At 38.3% G+C, this 21091-nt stretch overlaps 1 protein-coding gene across 2 annotated transcripts; it reads right to left on the bottom strand.

Annotated features, from left to right (window-relative positions):
* Positions 1–330: 330 nt before the first annotated feature.
* On the bottom strand, positions 331–20803 carry LOC136435492 (F-actin-capping protein subunit alpha-1-like). Of its 2 annotated transcripts, none has more exons than XM_066429051.1 (10): positions 20615–20803; positions 11374–11437; positions 10747–10798; positions 8690–8867; positions 7364–7453; positions 3889–3968; positions 3373–3451; positions 2496–2567; positions 1907–1969; positions 331–1552 (listed from the first exon to the last, which is right to left on the bottom strand). In XM_066429051.1, the coding sequence occupies exons 1-10, from the start codon at positions 20801–20803 to the stop codon at positions 1406–1408; spliced, it is 1014 nt and encodes a 337-aa protein (XP_066285148.1). In that variant the 3' UTR covers positions 331–1405. The 2 variants fall into 2 exon arrangements, with proteins under 2 accessions (XP_066285148.1, XP_066285149.1); XM_066429052.1 differs by lacking the exon at positions 20615–20803 and adding an exon at positions 13707–13814.
* Between the last annotated feature and the right edge of the window lie 288 nt (positions 20804–21091).

Raw genomic sequence — 21091 nt, 5'->3', positions numbered from 1 at the left:
TTAGATATCAATACTTTACCTGACAATGCTCTTGTACATCTTTTACTTAATGGATCTCCATTATCTTCAATTTCTGTCTCACTTGATTTGCCCCAAACTACTGTAAATCTTGTGTTGTTTTATTTTCGTTCAAGTCACTGTATGCATTTATGATGTATTATTACTGTACTACAGTACTGTTTCAACTGGAAATTTAAAACACTGTGAAACCTTCTTTTCAATCCTACCACAATGGAAGTAAACAAATTCAAAGTACATCACTAGTATATTCATATCCTAAAGAAGAACAATCATCTTAAAAAAAAATAATAACTGGGACAACACAATGGAAACAGTTTTTTTAGCTACAACCAGCATTTATTGTCTATCATTTACCTTTATAAAACTGGGATTAGTGCCACAGCTTGTAGTTTGCACTAAAACACACATGAAACAAGCCGAGTGGCCTGGGACAAGCATTCAGTCAAATCAGCTGGTCATGCCTCACTTACTACAATAGAACATTTCTGTAGTTTGTTGTGTTAATCAAAGTTGAACAAAAAACCGTCTCCGAACAGTAGTCATCAGTTTATCTTCTTTGTAGATAGATGGCTTCAGAAATCAATCAACAGCTGCAGGCATTTGCAAGGTCTTCACAATTTGGAATTTCTTACCATATCTTTCCCTTTAGACAAATTAGGAACAAAAAGAGATGCTACATACGTAGAAAGATAAGCAACACATGTATACAGAGCTTTGTCCTGCATTTTGTCTTTTGAATGAGGGAAACTTGTTTTGCTAGACTCCACAGCTAACTACCGAAGTTCACTGCAAGGTAAACACTGATTTGTGTTAGAGACCCCCAACGTCAAAGTACCAGACAAAAGCTTCTCATACCTGTGCTGCCTCTGTGAAGAAAAATCAAACAGGATACAAATATAACCCTCAACTATCAAGCAAAAGCTGTGAACAATCAAAATAGGTGAGAATATTAGTTCTTGTGTCCCGTACACAAAGGTTCATACACTACAATGATTTATAGTCTGTTTACCTACAATAACATTTTGTTATTTTTAGCCCACCCAAGGTTCATCATGATCTAAATCTTTGGCAATGTTCAACAACAACTGCACAACGGGCATCATTACTTGTGTTAACTACATGCATTATACAGGAAGGAGTGGTGGTGGATGGGGCTATGTTTCCCATATACAGTACAAATGAAATTACAGTAGAAACAGTCATATTCAAATGACTTACAAATTTCATTCCATACATTAGGCCCTAATGTCTACGGTCCAGAATTTTTTTGGGGAACAAAATCTCCAATTGTACTGCTGGTCTTTTTCTTTATTAAAAAAAGGTTGTAGTGCTTTTTGTTGGCTAAATGCTAGGTAAGGGTTCTGGGGAAGGGTGTTTCATTTATTCATTCATTCCCAATTTTCAGCTCTCCCCCTATCTTGTAGCTAAGGATCTTGTTCCAGTCGATCTTGGTACGCGTAACAGGTAGCTGTCGGCGAAGAGCCTTGAACGTCGTGTCTGACATTGTCTGGTAGTTTTCTGAGATTGCAGTCTAGAAAGAGATAGAAGTTTTTCTTTAGTTTCAATAAATGACACAACATAGGAGAGCTAGAGTACTCTACAAGGGAAGACGCATAAAAATCCAATAATGGCCATACACATTCTAGAAAAAAATCATACACAAAGCAGACAAGGTATTTGAAGACACTAGCTTTCTATAACCTAGACAAAGAAAACAGTTTTCAACACTTTCATAATCGCAAGTTAGAGGTGTACACATTTTTTAGTTTTTTACACCCACATAAAACAATATCTGTATTTGTCAGTATGGTTATAATCATTATTACCACATACAAAAAAAATTCACTGAATGATACTAAAGCACCCTACAGAACATGCTGCCCACCTGATAGTCATTTTCTGCATCCTCGACTAATTTCGCAAACTCCTTTGCAGTCTGGACCTCATTCTGTAGCAGAAATCAAGGCACAAGTATTCAGTTAAAGGCACAAAGAAAAACAACCTTCACACATTCTGTGATTACTACATACAAAATTGTTAAAGGAAACCCAAGCAATATAAGGGCCAGAAAATTGGATTTTGAAAGTCAATATATATTTAGTCATTTCTATACATGATTAGTTCAAACAACACTTTCACAATGTATAGTGACATCCATTATGCAAAAATATGACGTTGGTGTGATGTGAGAACTCACTGAAAATTGTTGCAGGTTTTTTTCTAAGCTCGCGAAATTAGGGGAACATTGTACGGCTCGTTTTTGCGCAGTTTTAAAATGCTCAAAGTGTGAAGTTATTACGCAAATGTGCTAAACAGTGTTAGTAAATGTCATTACAATAAAGATTTCAGATATTTTCTGATTCTTAAAACACAGGTACATGTAGTTATCTAAAGAAATTACAAAACTCTTTTATGATGGTTGTTTTAAAATGTTGACACATTTTCTGGCAAGATTATAAAGAAGTGAAGCATACTTTGATAGGGATAGACTCCTTGACTTCCTTGGAGCTGACCAGTTGTACATTGCCGTCCTCGTAGTAGTGCACCTGATGGGGACAAGTATGAAGGAATAGCATGGTACATATAGAATACAACACGGTGTATTTCGTATCACCCGAGTTACCGGCCCGGCCGTGGGTCGTATCGCCCGACGACCAAAGGGCAATGCGACCCACGGGAGGGCCTGGACCGAGGTTGATGCAGAATACACCGTGTTGTATTTCATTTATGACATATCCGCCCGATAAAAAAAAAAAAAATTCAATTCGATATGCACCTGAAGTTGAGAGAGTTTTGTGTCCTAAAAAAAAAAATCGCAACAACATCGATTTCAACCTCCGAATAAGGTATTCAAATTTTTGACAGCAGTGCAACTGGCGCACTCGAAATACATTCTACATATTGTATGGAAGCCTGACACAAGTAGAACCCTGTGTGATACAGAAAATTATCACACAATGAGGAACACCCGTATCGAACGTTTTCGCGGCCCAGGTATGACATAATACTGCTAAAAGTACTGAATTAATGAATACCAGTACTGTTGTTGCATGTAGAACTTCTTCTATTAGACATTGACAAATGTCAAAAAATTCTACTCTTCCTGTTTACAAAAATGGGTAAGACTGGGATATTCTTCCTTCGAGGCTACCAGCAGGAACTGTTTTTCATTGCAGCTAGACAAGGGTCTCCTGGGTATTAAGTAGTTTGAAATATCAGCGTGTTTTGACTTACTCATTCCTGTTAATTTTTGGACTTGCTTTCTACATGTCCCATGGCTCTCTCCTCTTCTATAAGTTGTATACAAAACAACGACAAGTTACCCAAAATATCTTTTCCGTAAGATCTCACCTGGACTTTCAAGACTCCAACGATCTGGGCTGTGGCTCCCGACAGGACGCATGTCCATTCAGAGCGCCAGCGCCCATTCCTGTGGTACGATAAAAACAGATTTTAGAAAAACAGTACAAACTCCATTGTTACAGAGTGTGCTTATAAGTTGTAGAGATCTGCGTTAGGGTTAGGGTTAGGGTTACAACTACTGCCGATGGTGGTAAAAATCAAGGAAATTGCAAGACATAAATACACCGATCCTGACTGTCCATCACAATTTGCAGTTTAACCAATGAAAGAATGGCAATTAGAGATTCAACCAATGAGGGAGTGGCTGCATGTCTGACGAATATTAGCATTTTTATGTTTCTATTTTGCATTTCTACATTTTGACGGAGGTGGGTGAGGCTATGGGATTGCTTTTTAGACCAAATGGAGAGGATGATAGTTTCTTTAGACCTACACATGCAGGAATGCTACTAATGATTCATTGTCTGTAAAACACATTATCTGCCACAGGATTTTCCCACTCACCAGAAGTTCTTGGGTGTAAACTGGTGGTCCTCTATACACGCAATCAGGGTCCTCCCTTGGTTCGTAGTTTTGCCGTACACCTGTGCGCGGAACAACAAATTTGCATGTCACACCTGGACTTACTAGAGATGCTTTGATTACGTACATGCAGGCACAAATAAACAAAATAACAGCTACGAGCAAGATGTTTTGTAATTTACTTTGCGAGTTTGTCAGTCTCTCACTGCAAACTGAAGTCTTTCTTAAGCTGGTCTAAGGTTTGAACTGTGCATGCATTACCATTGTGGGCAATACTGTAAATGCAATTAAGTTCGTGTGGTTTTGATTTTGCTATAGAGAGAAAATGGAGTGTTTGCGGTGGTTTTAAGTTAGCATTTCAGACAGTTGTAGACAAGGGGGGGGGAAGAGCTTACCACAAAAACCACGAAAATAAAACCACGGAGAACATTTCTGCATTTACAGTATGTCAGAGTTCAAGGTCCCTGAGACATAAACAAAAGACGTCTGAACATGTATCAATATAATCATGGTTTAGACAAGAACTGTTTACAAGTTAGGGGCCTTCACCTTTGGCCTCATGCATATGCACTTCAAACCATGAATCAGCTTATCCAATGCTATTATAAGAAATCCTTATCATTCTATAGTTCTATAATCTAGTTCTTCTCAGTCCCATCAGACCATACACATGTATGATTCAGAGAAAATAAATGGACTGATCTATCTTTTAGTAATCTTATGTCCATACTGATTGGTATTTCCAAGACTTTACATTCATTTATTGATTTTTGTTTCAAATAGCTTCTGATGACGATGCCTGGAGCTCCGAAGGTGTCATTCACTTAAGTAAAAGTCAATACTTTATAAAATATCAATGTCACTGAAGCATCTCTCATGATATAAGGGCTGGCAGCTATGAATAGAAATTCATGAACATTTTTGACTTCATAATCTAGAGTGACTATCTCTGATGTTATTGTAATGGTCCATGCCTGTAGTGTTTAGTTTATGTAGATAGAGTAGATACTGACTGTGGTGACTCCGTGCCTGTAGTGTTTAGTTTATATAGAGTAGATACTGACTGTGGTGACTCCATGCCTGTAGTGTTTAGTTTATATAGAGTAGATACTGACTGTGGTGACTCCATGCCTGTAGTGTTTAGTTTATATAGAGTAGATACTAACTGTGGTGACTCCATGCCTGTAGTGTTTAGTTTATATAGAGTAGATACTAACTGTGGTGACTCCATGCCTGTAGTGTTTAGTTTATATAGCGTAGATACTGACTGTGGTGACTCCATGTCTGTAGTGTTTAGTTTATGTAGATAAAGTAGATACTAACTGTGGTGACTCCATGCCTGTAGTGTTTAGTTTATATAGATACAGTAGATACTAACTGTGGTGACTCCATGCCTGTAGTGTTTAGTTTATGTAGATAAAGTAGATACTAACTGTGGTGACTCCATGCCTGTAGTGTTTAGTTTATATAGATAAAGTAGATACTAACTGTGGTGACTCCATGCCTGTAGTGTTTAGTTTATATAGATAGAGTAGATACTGACTGTGGTGACTCCATGCCTGTAGTGTTTAGTTTATATAGATAAAGTAGATACTAACTGTGGTGACTCCATGCCTGTAGTGTTTAGTTTATGAAGATAAAGTAGATACTAACTGTGGTGACTCCATGCCTGTAGTGTTTAGTTTATGTAGATAAAGTAGATACTAACTGTGGTGACTCCATGCCTGTAGTGTTTAGTTTATGTAGATAAAGTAGATACTAACTGTGGTGTTTAGTTTATATACATGTAGATAGAGTAGATACTAACTGTGGTGAATCCATGCCTGTAGTGTTTAGTTTATGTAGATAAAGTAGATACTAATTGTGGTGACTCCATGCCTGTAGTGTTTAGTTTATGTAGATAAAGTAGATACTAACTGTGGTGACTCCATGCCTGTAGTGTTTAGTTTATATAGTTCAAGTAGATACTAACTGTGGTGACTCCATGCCTGTAGTGTTTAGTTTATATAGTTCAAGTAGATACTAACTGTGGTGACTCCATGCCTGTAGTGTTTAGTTCATATAGATAGATTAGGTACTAACTGTGGTGACTCCATGCCTGTAGTGTTTAGTTTATATAGTTCAAGTAGATACTAACTGTGGTGACTCCATGCCTGTAGTGTTTAGTTCATATAGATAGAGTAGATACTAACTGTGGTGACTCCATGCCTGTAGTGTTTAGTTCATATAGATAGAGTAGATACTAACTGTGGTGACTCCATGCCTGTAGTGTTTAGTTTATATAGTTCAAGTAGATACTAACTGTGGTGACTCCATGCCTGTAGTGTTTCGTTTATATAGTTCAAGTAGATACTAACTGTGGTGACTCCATGCCTGTAGTGTTTAGTTCATATAGATAGATTAGGTACTAACTGTGGTGACTCCATGCCTGTAGTGTTTAGTTTATATAGTTCAAGTAGATACTAACTGTGGTGACTCCATGCCTGTAGTGTTTAGTTTATATAGATAGAATAGATACTGACTGTGGTGACTCCATGCCTGTAGTGTTTAGTTTATATAGATAGAGTAGATACTAACTGTGGTGACTCCATGCCTGTAGTGTTTAGTTTATGTAGATAAAGTAGATACTAACTGTGGTGACTCCATGCCTGTAGTGTTTAGTTTATGTAGATAAAGTAGATACTAACTGTGGTGACTCCATGCCTGTAGTGTTTAGTTTATATAGATAGAATAGATACTGACTGTGGTGACTCCATGCCTGTAGTGTTTAGTTTATATAGATAGAGTAGATACTAACTGTGGTGACTCCATGCCTGTAGTGTTAAGTTTATATAGAGAGAATAGATACTGACTGTGGTGACTCCATGCCTGTAGTGTTTAGTTTATATAGATAGAGTAGATACTAACTGTGGTGACTCCATGCCTGTAGTGTTTAGTTTATGTAGATAAAGTAGATACTAACTGTGGTGACTCCATGCCTGTAGTGTTTAGTTTATGTAGATAAAGTAGATACTAACTGTGGTGACTCCATGCCTGTAGTGTTTAGTTTATATAGATAGAATAGATACTGACTGTGGTGACTCCATGCCTGTAGTGTTTAGTTTATATAGATAGAGTAGATACTAACTGTGGTGACTCCATGCCTGTAGTGTTAAGTTTATATAGAGAGAATAGATACTGACTGTGGTGACTCCATGCCTGTAGTGTTTAGTTTATATAGATAGAATAGATACTGACTGTGGTGACTCCATGCCTGTAGTGTTTAGTTTATATAGATAGAGTAGATACTAACTGTGGTGACTCCATGCCTGTAGTGTTTAGTTTATATAGATAGAGTAGATACTAACTGTGGTGACTCCATGCCTGTAGTGTTAAGTTTATATAGAGAGAATAGATACTGACTGTGGTGACTCCATGCCTGTAGTGTTTAGTTCATATAGATAAAGTAGATACTAACTGTGGTGACTCCATGCCTGTAGTGGTTCTCCACGTAGATCCTCATCTCCCTCTCCAGGGCTGCCCTCCATGGCTCCAGATCACGGTCAACCTGCAGGAAGGATCCGTGGAGAATTCGCTGTTAGACTCTACTTTTTCAAGAGCATGGAGGATCCGTGGAGAAATCTCTGTTAGACTCTACTCTACCTTTTCAAGAGCAGGGAGGATCCGTGAAGAAATCTTTCTTACACTCAACTCTACCTAAATTCTGCGAGACTCTGTCTGGTAGCAAATTTTTCATGGTGGTGACCTCTCAATTGCAAATTCACAACTCAGTGTTTCCAATGTATTACTACCGTACTATAGAACTGTTTCAACCACAAAAACCTCCCTCTCTCTTAAGTTTTACCGCAAAAATAAAACCACCACGAAAGTATATAAGTTTACAGCATCACAATCTTTTAGCATAAGACTGAACTGATACAGACTTATGTATGAAAGCTATATTCCCCCACATTAATTTCTACACCATGACAATCCAAACTAATGGCAGAACCATACCCTCTGTACACTACCATAGCCTACCACTGGTTGTGACACCTCCTGTAGAACAGGTATTCCACCCTGACAAGGCACCCACAGCATTGTAGGATGGTTTCTAGCCATGTTGTCATCTATTTTCCCATTACATATGCTACGTACGGTTATTTTTACCGTACTAGATGAGTCTCGTAGCAGAAGCAATTAAAATTATAAATATTCCCCTGAGCATTGGTGCTATTTACATGCAATGTGACATTTATGAATACAATGTTAGGGTCAGGAGCCAATTGTATTTTTGTCAGAATAATTTATGTATTGGAGAGGTCAAAGAGGCATGTCTACATGCTGTGAATAGCATTTTACATTGTACTTCCTTTGTCACAAGAAAACATGTACATGTATATAATTACATAGGCTTTTTTACTTATTGTACTGAACTAATATAAATCAATATCTTTGTCTAATATTTTTCAAATGTAGGGCAAGTAATATCTCAAATCTTTTAGTATTTTCTTGCATGCTTCAAAATGTTTTACTTGTAATTTTCTTACAAGATTTTTTAATCTATGCAGATAGGTATTTCCAGCTTGTGTATATGTTCCTGCCATAGATACCTTTTCATGCCATTCTCGACCAGTACTGTAAATCTTGGAATGTTTGCGATGGTTTTATTTTCACATTTTTTGCTATGACCTCTCTACTGCAAAATCACAACAAATATGCATCTCCGATGCATTAATACCGTACCACAGAATTGTTGCAACTTTGAAATTAAGCCCCGCAAAAATAACTGAATCTACTGTACCTGTACGGGCTGGAAGTCGCTGGCCTCCTTTCGCAGGTGGTCGTACTTGAAGGACCGCTTGGTGGCGGGGTCCACAAAGCGCCCCTGGCCCATGTTGCCATGTTCCGTGACGAGCGCCTGGTTGTCTCCTTCCACCTTACATGGTGTGAACTGGTCTATGTTGTACTTGGCAAAAGCCCTGGAAAAAGAGAAGACAGTTTAGGTGAGATTAGGTGAGGTAGAACAGCAAGGTAAATACCACCAAGCCAACACAATATCTTTCTCAACTAGAGTTAAGTATTTGTGCTACATATACTTCAGGTTTGCTATGTTAGTTTATTGATTATGGGGTCTTTTTATAAATATGAATTGGTATTGACTTTTTCTTTTTATTTGAGTTGAATTTGTGATAGTTGTGCGCCGATTTTTTAAAAACAGAGAGAACGCTAGCGACCCCAAAAAACACCCCTCCCAACAAAATGGTCACAATTCAAGATGGCGGCCACCACACATGGTCGCAGAACACAGTATTAATGGGTGACCCCCGTGGACAATAGTAGTTCGGGTACGAAGTAGTGCGTCGCATTGCTAGAAAAGGCCGTAGTTTTTTTTCTGTGCACGTTAGCGAGGCTGAAACTGTGGTGAATGGCAGAGGAATACGTCAGTTTTGAGACAGTACGAGTTTGATTACGATGTTTGTTCGGTCGGGTTGGATTCGCGCCTGGATATTGTTACCGCCCGACTACTGTAAGTCGCCTGCAGTACGGTGACCTCCGCTGAGGTCATATCAAAGTGGCTTTAAAAAGAGAACGAGCCGGCAAATTTAATCTCATTTTGCAGATATTTTGTAGATTGAACCTTGAAGTCAAGCATATAAAAATCTGGTACCCTAATTGTGCACCTTTCTATAAATTTTCAAGCGTCGAAGCATCTCACCTTGGGATCCTTAACTATGTAAATCCCTATAGGAGAAATACTGTGGTCTGCAACCACATGCCAACGGATCCAACAAAGGTTTTGCTATGAAAACCTGTAAATAGCATTCTCCTCAGCAGCAGAGACAAAACAACAAGACCTGACACACACAAATATAGCACTCCTACTTTCAACGTTCACTAAGTCTCATCCAAGAATACATCAGCTGCAGTGTGGCATGACATCACTAGAGGGCACTACAGAGAATTTTCCCCACTAACCAGAATAAGTTTCAGGGTTGATTTCAGGTATGTGCTAGGTACATAGCCTTAGGTATTCTGGACAGCACTTTGAAAAATGATAGGGAAACATCCTCTAGTTTTTACTCTGAGTCTTCTTATCATTTCAACCAATGTTCCAAAAACAGCAGGCTGTATTGACTTTTTTCCTGCTGTACCCTGATCCCACAAAATACTTGTTGCTGTGACTAGTGGGAGATCGGAACTTGCTCCTGCCAATCTAAACACACCTCTCAGCCAAGTTACCCCCACCTCTTCCTACCAAACCCTTAGCATTCCTCAATACAGACGTAACCGCTTTAGGCTCCCAATAGACAAGCCCCCATAACTATAGCCCAGCCCACATCCATCAAAATGTAGAAATGCAAAACAAAAACACAAACATGCAGCCACCTTCTCATTGGGCGAACAGCTAATTACCATGCTCTTATTGGTCAAACTTTTAATTGTGATGGACAGTCAGGATCGGTCTATTGCTAAGGAGTATGGTAATTACCTACAGCACCATTACCTCAGTACCAGAACATTTTTCTAACATACCAGTACTAACAACAACTTTCTGTTCTGAAAGAAAAATCTATAGAAGCTAAGAGTAAGAATATAAGTTGATAAATGATAATAAAAATGCAAACTGTACCTAAAGCTAGCCAATTTTCTATCTGCCCAAAGTACCTTATCATTTATGCTTATTATTCATATGTGACAAAGCAATTCAGCAATGTAAGTTTTATAAGATCAAGCAAAAGTTACAAGGTGTAACAAAGTAATTGATGGCAAAACCGTGCACACAGCGCATGAAGGCATGATGAAAGTGAGTATTAGTCTTTTATGATATTTGCCATAAGATGTAATGGTGTAACTTACTGTGAAGCACCTTCCTTCAAGAGGTTGTCATCGTTCAACAGCAGACGCACGTCTGGGAGAGACAGATAAGAACATTAGGATGGAAAAACACACACGGAGGCTGACATTCAAAACTTTCAAGCTAGAACTGAATTACTATCGACGTATAACTGAATTAGAACAGTATTATAGTCTTCTTCTTTTGTCATACTCAGTTTAAATGAAGCATGATGCCTTTACCAGTAGCTAGTAGTGCACTGCAGCTTTGCTACGGCTCAGATAGCACACCAGGTCACCCTTACTCTTACATAAGTGTGCTGGGTTCTTTTACATGTATGTGATATTGCTTGACGCCTGAAGCTCGCTCACACATCATGGGTCTGTCAGTTTTACGTTACCATCCAAAATAACAATTGCAATTTCTTACAACGCGTCCTAACTGGGGTATAATATCATAATTTATGGCTTTACCCCTTTCCTACAAGAGTTTCTTCAAAGAGCTATAGAACAAAGTGCAAAAAAACTGATAAAAACATTGAATTTACATAAAATATTTCCAGCAGTTCAGATCCTTTAGCTACCTTGAAGACAAGATCATCATTAGAAAATCTTCATTGTGGGTTCAACATCATAAAATAAAAAACACACCGTTGAAGACTTCGTTAAACTCTCCTGGCGGTGCATGGAGGATGAAATCTGATGCTATCCGCACCTACAGACAAAACAGAACATATATACTATTGTTACTTTTGAGTACAAGTTTGCTATTACAAAAGTTGTAATAGACTGGTGCTGACTGTCCATCACAATCAGCAGTTCAACCAATGATAGCATGGCAATTAGCAGTTCAACCAATGAGAGGTTGGCTGCATGTCCAGCAAGTATTTGTATTTTTGTGTCTTCATTTTGCAGTCCTATGTTTTGATAGAGGTGGGTGGGGTGACGGGATTGGTCTATTTGTACAAATCGGTAACACAAAAACTGGAAACACTAAAAAATGCTCTGAAGTTTTCACTTTTCAGAGCTCCAGCTATTGTCTTAAACATACAAACACATATTGTACATTAGGCAACTTGAGTCTTTTTTTAAAGTAATCTTTTATCTATTGGATGTTGCAGTTGCTAAAAATATATCTAAAATCTAAAATCACATTATAGACCTTTTCAAATTCAATGCTCCCTAATCCCTAATCGGATTGCGTAAATCAAAAACAAAATCCCGGGCAGAATGCAATATTTTCTATTGACGAAATGTCTCTGAGTTCCTAATTACAAAGATCCTTGGAATTTAAAGTCGTGTTGAAGCAAAATTGACCAGTCAATAAACATCAATCACTAAACATCTAATTCTCTGCACAAACGTTTTCAGATCAATCCGCATCTTGTTAGACACAATCAGTAGACCACAAAGAAAAAGAATTTTCACTTGGACCTTTCAATCCATCAAAGTCAATCCGTCAAAGACTCAAACCGTTAGTAAACCTCCAAAAATAATTTTGCTCCGAAAATAGTTAGTGAACCTATACATTGTTGGTTTCAAGCTTAGGCCACACCATTTTAATTTCTTAGTTAACAGAATTTTTAAAAAAAATTCTAGATTGGAAAATCAACAGGAAAACAGAATCTCAGAGGAAAGTTTATACTTTGGTGCACACAATTTCTGGGAGTAAACAAGGTCAGATGCAATTTTTCACCCCATGTTGAGGTTTTCATGATTTTTTTGTGCTGAAATTTTTAAAAAATCTGTTAATCAAGAAATTAAATTGGTGTGGCCTTAGGACATCATCTGAGTAAAGATAGACTATCTTTTCTTCCTCAAATTGTGCCCAAATAAAGACATGAACAATAACCTAACTTAACAATTGCTAACATATCTAGCTATGTACACATTACAGCGGGAAGATATATATATATTGACCTTACACAAAGAAGTGGATCAATCAAACTGATCCAACGAGGGTAAAACTGATGACTTTAGCACTGTTTGCTCTCAGTAGCTTTTCATAATGTATGGTTCAATCTGAAAAATGTGACAGCGTCAATTTGAAGCTGGGCTCAAAGAAAACGCAGACGCAGAAAAATAACTGAGGGACTTGCCATTTGGTAAAACTAAATGGTTATCAATCATGCAAGTTCTGGAAACCTTTTAGCTGTGGGCTTATCAGTCAAATTTAATCCATAAACTTTTGGTATATAACTGGTTCCATGATAAGTCTGACTGTCAGCATAATAGTAAGACTATATAATCCTAGAACCCAAAAGGCAAAAGCATAATCTAATATACTGTGAATGCATTTACTACTTTTGCAGTGGGCTTATTTGAAGGAAAAAGGAAAGGGGATTTCAAGGTGTTTAAAGTCCGCAATTGAAACAATTCTGCAGTACAGTACAGTACAAATTCTACTAGAATTCACTGTTTTAGAATTTTGCTGCAAGATGTCACTTCGAAAATAAAACCACTACAAATATTTCAAGATATACAGTAAGCATATAAAATGTTGACATGTTACCGCCCTCCAGTTTTATAGTTTTGCACAATGGTTACGGAAGGATGGGGCTTTGTCAGTGAAGTAGCCTAACCACAGGATGAATCAGGTGCAAATATTTGATCGAACTTATGACTATACACAAACTTAGTTCAACTTGGACAACAACTTATCATGATCAAGCCCTACGTCCGACTACATAAACATCTGATGTCGGCGGCAAAGCAGACATTATCGTAACCGATAACAGAAACTGAGAGCACACAGATCATCGACAGAAATGATCCCTCCCCAAGTCAACATTACTGTAGGAGGTAGGGTTACACAATAGTGATAACTCAGCCAATATAAACCCTTCCAACCTTCATAGATGTAGCTTGCAATCCAAGCTCTTTAACATATCCTGCACCAACAATGTACTCCAAACAAAGTCCTGACCAAGCCAAGAAGACTTCTAGACGGAAAGTGAATTTCTTAGCGACGGGCAGAGACTTACTTTGAGAGCTCTGTGTTCCTGGGGTGTTCCGATCATGGCTGCTGACTGCCTACCCCATGACACACTGTCCCTAAAATAACCACCTCCCTCGGTATGCCCAAAAACGAGACCACCCTTCAACCTCCTATACAGCACTTGGTACGGTCCATATGAAGCTGCTATTGTCTTGGTGGTTAAAGTGTTTCACTCATATTTTTCTGAATATTTCATTAAAATGAGCCTCCAAAACAATATTCACTTGGCAAATTAGAAATTTTACATATGCAAACACTGGGTTGAACCTGAAAACTGTCAAGATAGCTACGGTTTCAATCATAAAACTGGAAGATAGGAACAATCCAAAGTGGGCCAAAACTGGGGTGACCAGCCATGCCAAGCATACCTCCCATTACAACCATAGCAGCTACCAAAGGCCACATCTGCCAACCAATATGATAGAACCAGTAGTAACAGTATACTCCAGCCTTCCTGCACAACGTGCAATTATACACGACACAAATAACTATATCTTATCTACTTTCACTAAACTTTCATGTATGCATCAAGAATAAATAACAAAGAAATGACTTTCCAAAATGTAGCTACCTGTATAACAAAAAGCTAGTCACAATCTTATTGTAAGGATTTTGGACAGATGGCTGCCTATACATTTCCATATGACCTATGTGATCCTACATAAATAGCCGACATTCTAGTTTTCTACTCCGAGCAACGATCAGCGGTGTCCAACACACAGAAGAACATCTCAGCATGAAGATCATACGAATAGAAGGTAACATTTTTATATCAATATTATAAATAAGCAGCACTATTTACAATGTGCTGGGGGAAAATTACCTCAGCTAGATTTGCAAGGGTGATTGATATGATGACGTTAGTTTGGATATAAATAACTGTTGTTATTGTTGGTGAGCAGAATGATGGCTTATATACTGTTATACTTATAGAAAAAAACTGTCAGCTGTAAATGTAATATTACAGTTTGAATTATCACAAAACTCCTCAGACCTCGGGTTATAATTATGGTATATACATAAAGTAGACTTATGATGGGAGGTTTATGATAATTTTTTAGAGAGTCTAGCACTTCATCGTTTTCAAATATGAAATATAAAACACAGCTTATAGTATATAACAACTCTTACATTGCAGCCTACCTACCAGTATATGTAGCAGAAATGTACCATTGACTCCTACTAGTGAACTTAGTTTATAATATTACCTGCACTTGTGAGGGCACAGTTACATAAAATTGCAGAAGACTCTGATAAAATGTTATCTGCAATTTTGATACTTTGGGAACTAGCTAAGCTCAAAATGTGTAAAAATAACATATAAATGTAAATTTGGTAACAACTGTCCTTGATTTTTGGTCGCTGAAAAATGAGGTTGAGCTACTATTCTGACCAAGGCCATCCCAAGGGCTTATCCATTGTATGTACGTACTGGGTAAGGGTGGGTTCAAGCCAAATATGGAATATCTTTATGTCCAGACCAAAGGAATTGGGTCACATAAAGTCTAACACAGAACATTCCTTTAACATAACAATTAACTGTTTGACTGATAAAGATGTTCTGTATTTAAGCCTTCAATCTTATTTCCAAAATGTAATGTTCTCCATTTAGATATCAGGGCAACTCGAAATACATTATTGGGTCAACTTGCACTGGTGCAGAAGAAAAAAAATTACTTGCACCAAAAATAAATACTGTACTTGCACAACCAACTTTTTGCAAGCTAGTGGTACGATGCCCCTATTCCCTAAGATGGCGGCTTTTAAAGTGCTTGGTTCAAGGCCACTAAATCTGTCCCAAACTCGTATAAATTAAAACAAGCTCAGAAAGGATACAAAATGTTGCTTGCTACATGTAAATGTGTAACTTGTTTGAGAATCGATTTGGATTGAAAATTTACATGAGTGTAAAAGGGGAACTTGCACCAGTGTAGGTCTTCTTGAAATCATGTGCACAGCTTCAATTTTACGTGCCTAAACTTGCGCATGCAAGTGGCATTTTGAGCCTTGGATATGTAGATGCTCTAGTACTATAAATCCTGAAACGTTTGCAGAGGTTTTATTTTCACAGTGGCCTGTCCAATGTGGATTCATGACACAGCGAATGTCTCCCTTGACGAGTATTGACTTCTGTACTACAAAATTGTTTCAACCTTGAATTCCAAACACTGTGAAAACCTCATTATGTTTAGCCATACCTAGTATGGCTAAACATATTGTTTTTACTCATGTTTCTTCTCCTTCTCCTCCTGTCAAATCTTCAAATCGATTCATCTGTCATTTTTTGACCAAATGACCTGAAATTTGGTACAGAGGTAATGTAGGCAAAAACCAATGTGCGTTCTTTTCCTTTTTTTGATATTGACCTTGAAAGTGATTTTATTGAGGTTTTTAGGCTATTTTTAGCATATCTTGGCCTCCTGCGCCCTGGTATTTCAACCGAATGACCTGAAATTTGCTGTATATGTGGCTTGAACAAATGTTTAAAGGACTACATTCCCATTTTTGGCATACATATCTTCAAAACGATTTATTTTGGGCTTTCTTGACAATATTTGCCACTTCTGTCACTTTCAATACTACATATGACCTAAAGGTCAATGACCCCAAGTGCCTTGCACCTGGCCTTGCATGCCTGTGAGCCTTGTGACCACCTGATTGGTCAATTGAGTTAATCTAATTATCTTGCATTTCTGGCACAGGTGTAGGCTAGTATTCATGCCAAATATGGTATGGGAATCCCTAGGACATGTGATTACATGGCTTTGTTCACTCTTTTTTGAAAAAAGATACACATCTCCAGTTCCTACATGTATGAAACCAAAATAATGTGAAATTTGGCATGTGTCTGCCTTGGTCATGTACACAGGCCCTCATTCAAATGTTTGCCATACAGCCTTTCAAAACGATTTTTTAAACAAAGAATTTTTCGGTTTCGTTATTTTCAACCCAAAGTGTATACTATTGAATCATGCATTCAAACAAAGGGGTGTCACATTTTTATATTTCACCCATACTATCGCTGAAATATGTTGTTTTTGGTCATTTCCTTCTTCTCCTGTCAAATCTTCATATATATCATTATGTATACTATGGAAAACTTCATTCTTCCTTGGGGTTGACCTTTCTTAATTCAATTTTGAACTGGGTTGATTATGCGCAAGAGTGTAATTTTCAGCGGATATTTTTCCACTGGTGTAGTTTACATGGAGATGGCACGGAATATCCCATTCTTGCAAGGGGAGGATTCTGTAATCATTTCTTTCAATTTTGAGCTGGAATGATCATGAAAAATTCCATTTGTTAGCAGAAGTGTATTTGTTAATTAATAAGTGGATATGGTTTTGGACTGGTCCATATTGTGTTGATGTGCTACTGGAAGACTCCATTCCTGTATGGAGAGACTGATAATTGTTTTTAAACTCAATTTTGATCCATTTTTTTTAGTGGAAGTATTTTAGAATGGTCCATTGTTATTTTGGGAGAGTCCATTTTTTGCATGGCGAGGAGTATGGCTAAACATGCTGTATTTGCTCGCAAATGTTGCCTTTCTAGTTTTTTTCTTCATATGGAGAAATAAAACCAACGCAAAAGTAATTGAATTTACAGTACCTTGCCTGTTCACTAATCTCTAGACTTATACCAGACCAGAGAAGACCTTACTGCATGGCTTTACTCTTGTTTACCTTGAGGTATCTCATCCACACAAGCAGAAAAGCTTGTCAAACAATATCTGGTTAGGGCACAACCAGGCCTGCTACTCTATGCTGCATGAATCATGCTATAGAAGCATGTTCATGGTTTGAGTTGCGCATACACAGCGAGATACACTGTAGGTAACATGTCAAAAGTGAAGACCCCTGACTTCTGTATCTGTATCTTTAATTATAGCCAGTATAACCGCCCTTTGGCGTAACACACCAGCTTTGCACGCGTCGTGGCAGCAGCTGGTTAGATTACACTGTATGGCCTTGTAGACTTATAAAAGACTTGTAAACACTTCTTTTCTCAGGCTGCAAGTCAGGGGTCTTCAACATTGACATATTCCCAACAATACATCTTGTTGTGCATGCACAGTTTTATGGGTGAGCAGGCTAACTCACTGTACAGGGTGCGAAATACTTTTTTGAGCCAGGTTGCCCATGTTGCAACCTAGGGCAAAGGCTAGGTTGCACATCCAAATTTCAGGTTGCTCCAGCAAAATTCACCGATTTCTTAAAATCAAGCTCGTATGTAGATAATACTACTAATATTTCAAAATATAAATTAGATAGTATTGTGTTCCCATTGACCTAAAAACATCTTGTTTAGCCGAGGGCAGTGTGTTTTCGTCTTTTTCAGCTCAAATTCCACGATCTATGAAGGGTTCTTGATGGTTTAAAACGAAAAAGTGTTGATTTCTTTATTTCAATTGAAGATTTACCGAATTTTATGAGAGTGACACTGTGTTTTTGTGAGCTTCCAGGGCTCCGATTGAGATCTTTGGCTCAAAATATAAGGTTGCACACTGCGCTACCTGGGTTTGGAATTAACTTGCACCAACCGAAATCTTGTTGCACTGTGCAACGTGCAACCTGGTATTTCGCACCCTGCTGTATATTAGGTACTGCAAAATAACATTATGCCAAAAGATTAAAGGTCAAACTTATTATGTAGGCTGTATACTGTGCTGTGTCAGTAGCATCTTAATTTTCACAGTTTTTGCTGTGCACCTCTCCACTGCAAATTCATGATACTGTGAATGAGTGTTTCCAATGTGCGAATACGTGTTTCCAATATACATGTATTACTACCGTACTACTGTCAACAGAATTCTTTCAACTGCAAAATTCAAAACACTGTGTAAACTTCATATTCCCTCCTACCACAAAATAAACCAATAGCAAAAGTAAATAAATTCACAGTATTTTGTATTCATTCTTGCATTTGTTCCATCTTTTCTTTATAAGTGCTTTCAACTTCGACACTGTTTAAATGTCTGTTTAGACTTTAACCTTCTTCATCCTGCATAAACCAATAACTAATACAATAGTTGTACAATACTGATGTCAAAATGCAATCCTAGTCATAGGAAGGTTAAAAATGTGCAAGATATACATGTACCTACAGAAGAAACAAAAACCTTTTTTATATGGTCATCTTCCCATTTACTGATGTGTGTTCCTAAAATTCTTTTATGATTCCCAAGTACACAAAGGTGATGTCATTTATTTGACTCATAACAGCATCATGTTGACACTGGGACATCATGTGATACGGCCATTGTTCACAAGTGTCCCTTGACACATGCTGATTCGTCCTGATTGGCCAGCTAGGGACCTGATCAACTTGTCCCATGTGTCAAGTTGTCTGAGTATCAGTCTAAAGGGACACTTTGGACATGTGACATCATGCCTGTTGTTGTAATGACACAAGTTGTTACACATGTTACTGTATCGTTTCAAACACGAAGATCTTCTAGACATCCTTACTTTGCTTTTGACAAACATTTAATCCTTACACACAACGTACATAAATTGCTACGGGGAGCTTTCCTTTGCGTTGTCACAACGGCATTGTCAATCAAGATATCTTAGCAGTTTATCTATGTTTTTAGACTGAGAATGTTTTTCTATAAATTTATCTGCCAAGACTTAAACTTCAGTGTAGAAGGGGAAAGGAGGTTTTTGCTGTTTTATTTTTGCAGGAGAAACAATTTCAGGTCTTCTCACCAAGAAACTTTTATAGTCGTGTGTACAGCTAAATAATTCTGTGATAAAGTAATAATACATTGGAAACACATCATGAAAACTGTGGGGAAAAAAACACCTAAAATGTTTCACGATTTACAGTCATTGTAAACAAAACCTTTTTTCAAACTCTAATGAACCTGGTATTTATATGCAGATTTAAGAAGTCAGTGGGGAAGCCCGAAGCTGTAAAATCTGCAAGACTGCGATAACAACAGTACAGACTGTGACTTGTTTTTACCACCTTCAGGCACAAAACAATGTTGTTTACTAACAGTTGCATGGAAACTGTCAAAAGCAGCTGCTGTGATAAGTGATTACAACAACCAAGAAGACCCACCAGTCAATGATAATCACAATAACACTGGCACCATCTGCTTTCACTCTATTTTTCATGCTCATAATATTGGCGTTCTGCATTTTGAAAGGTTGAGGGACATTCTTAATCAGACTAGTCATTTTGAGACGGACTTACGTTCTGTGGGAAACCTGTTATCTGGTTTACTGCCAAAGTGGACTAAATTACCCTGAGTGGTGCAAATTATGGTACCAAATCAAATGCTTGGATTGTCCAACCTTTGACCCCCCTTCAGAGTCCTTTCCCAGAAAGGGCAAGCAATCCTTCAAAACGTCTGCGATTCAATCCAAAAGCCCGCTGCTTTGCGGCCTACGTACAAATATAGAGATGCCTGACTTACTTCGGACGTTACAATTCCCAAACCTCCGATCATTTTCCTGATGTAGGAACTGATAGGTCAGGCATCTCAACAATCACGCCCCTCGGAGTCATATCCCAGATAGCTCACATGACGAAAATGGCCACTATTTCCCTCAAGCGTGTACATTATTTCCTACGAAACGCACCTTATCACCTTCAACTAGAGGTAAATAAATCTTCCTGGAGGATATCATACAGGCCGCAAAAAGTTTGAACGAGTTGAACCGGTTTTGAAGACCGGTAGTTGCTTGAAGGATCCCTCAACACCGGTTCTTCTACGGAACAGGAAGTACTCGTCTCTCAAACTCAATCTTAATCGTTTCGACTCTACAAAAAGGGAACAATTTAACGCCGCCAAAACATGGTACATTTCCTGCTTGGCAACTTTGTTACGACTAAGAAGGGTGTTTACCCCCGAGGCTATAAGAAAAGTACGTAAGAAATCACCTTTTCCTGGTCGGATATGGGATCTTCATATTCGTCAGCCATCTTGGATGTCTCCGAACACGCCTTGTTCGCAGTGGCTGCTGGGTAAGTCGCCCGAACTTCCGCTCTCCTCTCTCGTTCTTTCCGGTGCGCTCTCGTTCTCAGGTCTTTGTCCTCAGCCTGTACACTAAAACACCACAACCGTTTCATCTCTCGCCGCCCGCTCTCTCTGTTGTCCCCGCCCCTCTTGTGCCCGAGGAACTGTCACTGGCGGCTCAGCACTCAGAGAATCAGTGGAATCCCATATCCTTTGTTGTACTCCATTTTGAAAGGTGGGGGTTGGGTACACATAATTTCCCCATCCATCCAGCATCCCATCTCACTTGTTCCCGCCCTACTCCACTTGCTCCCACTGGGTTTGCAAATTCTCCTGACTGACGGGCCAATGAGTTAGCCCTGACGTACGTAACCGTCCAGAAACCCTTCCAGCCCTCTACG

This window comes from Branchiostoma lanceolatum, chromosome 5 (genome assembly GCF_035083965.1).
Source record: "Branchiostoma lanceolatum isolate klBraLanc5 chromosome 5, klBraLanc5.hap2, whole genome shotgun sequence".
NCBI classification, from domain to species: domain Eukaryota; kingdom Metazoa; phylum Chordata; class Leptocardii; order Amphioxiformes; family Branchiostomatidae; genus Branchiostoma; species Branchiostoma lanceolatum.
This window is presented reverse-complemented; position numbering and strand designations above follow the sequence as displayed.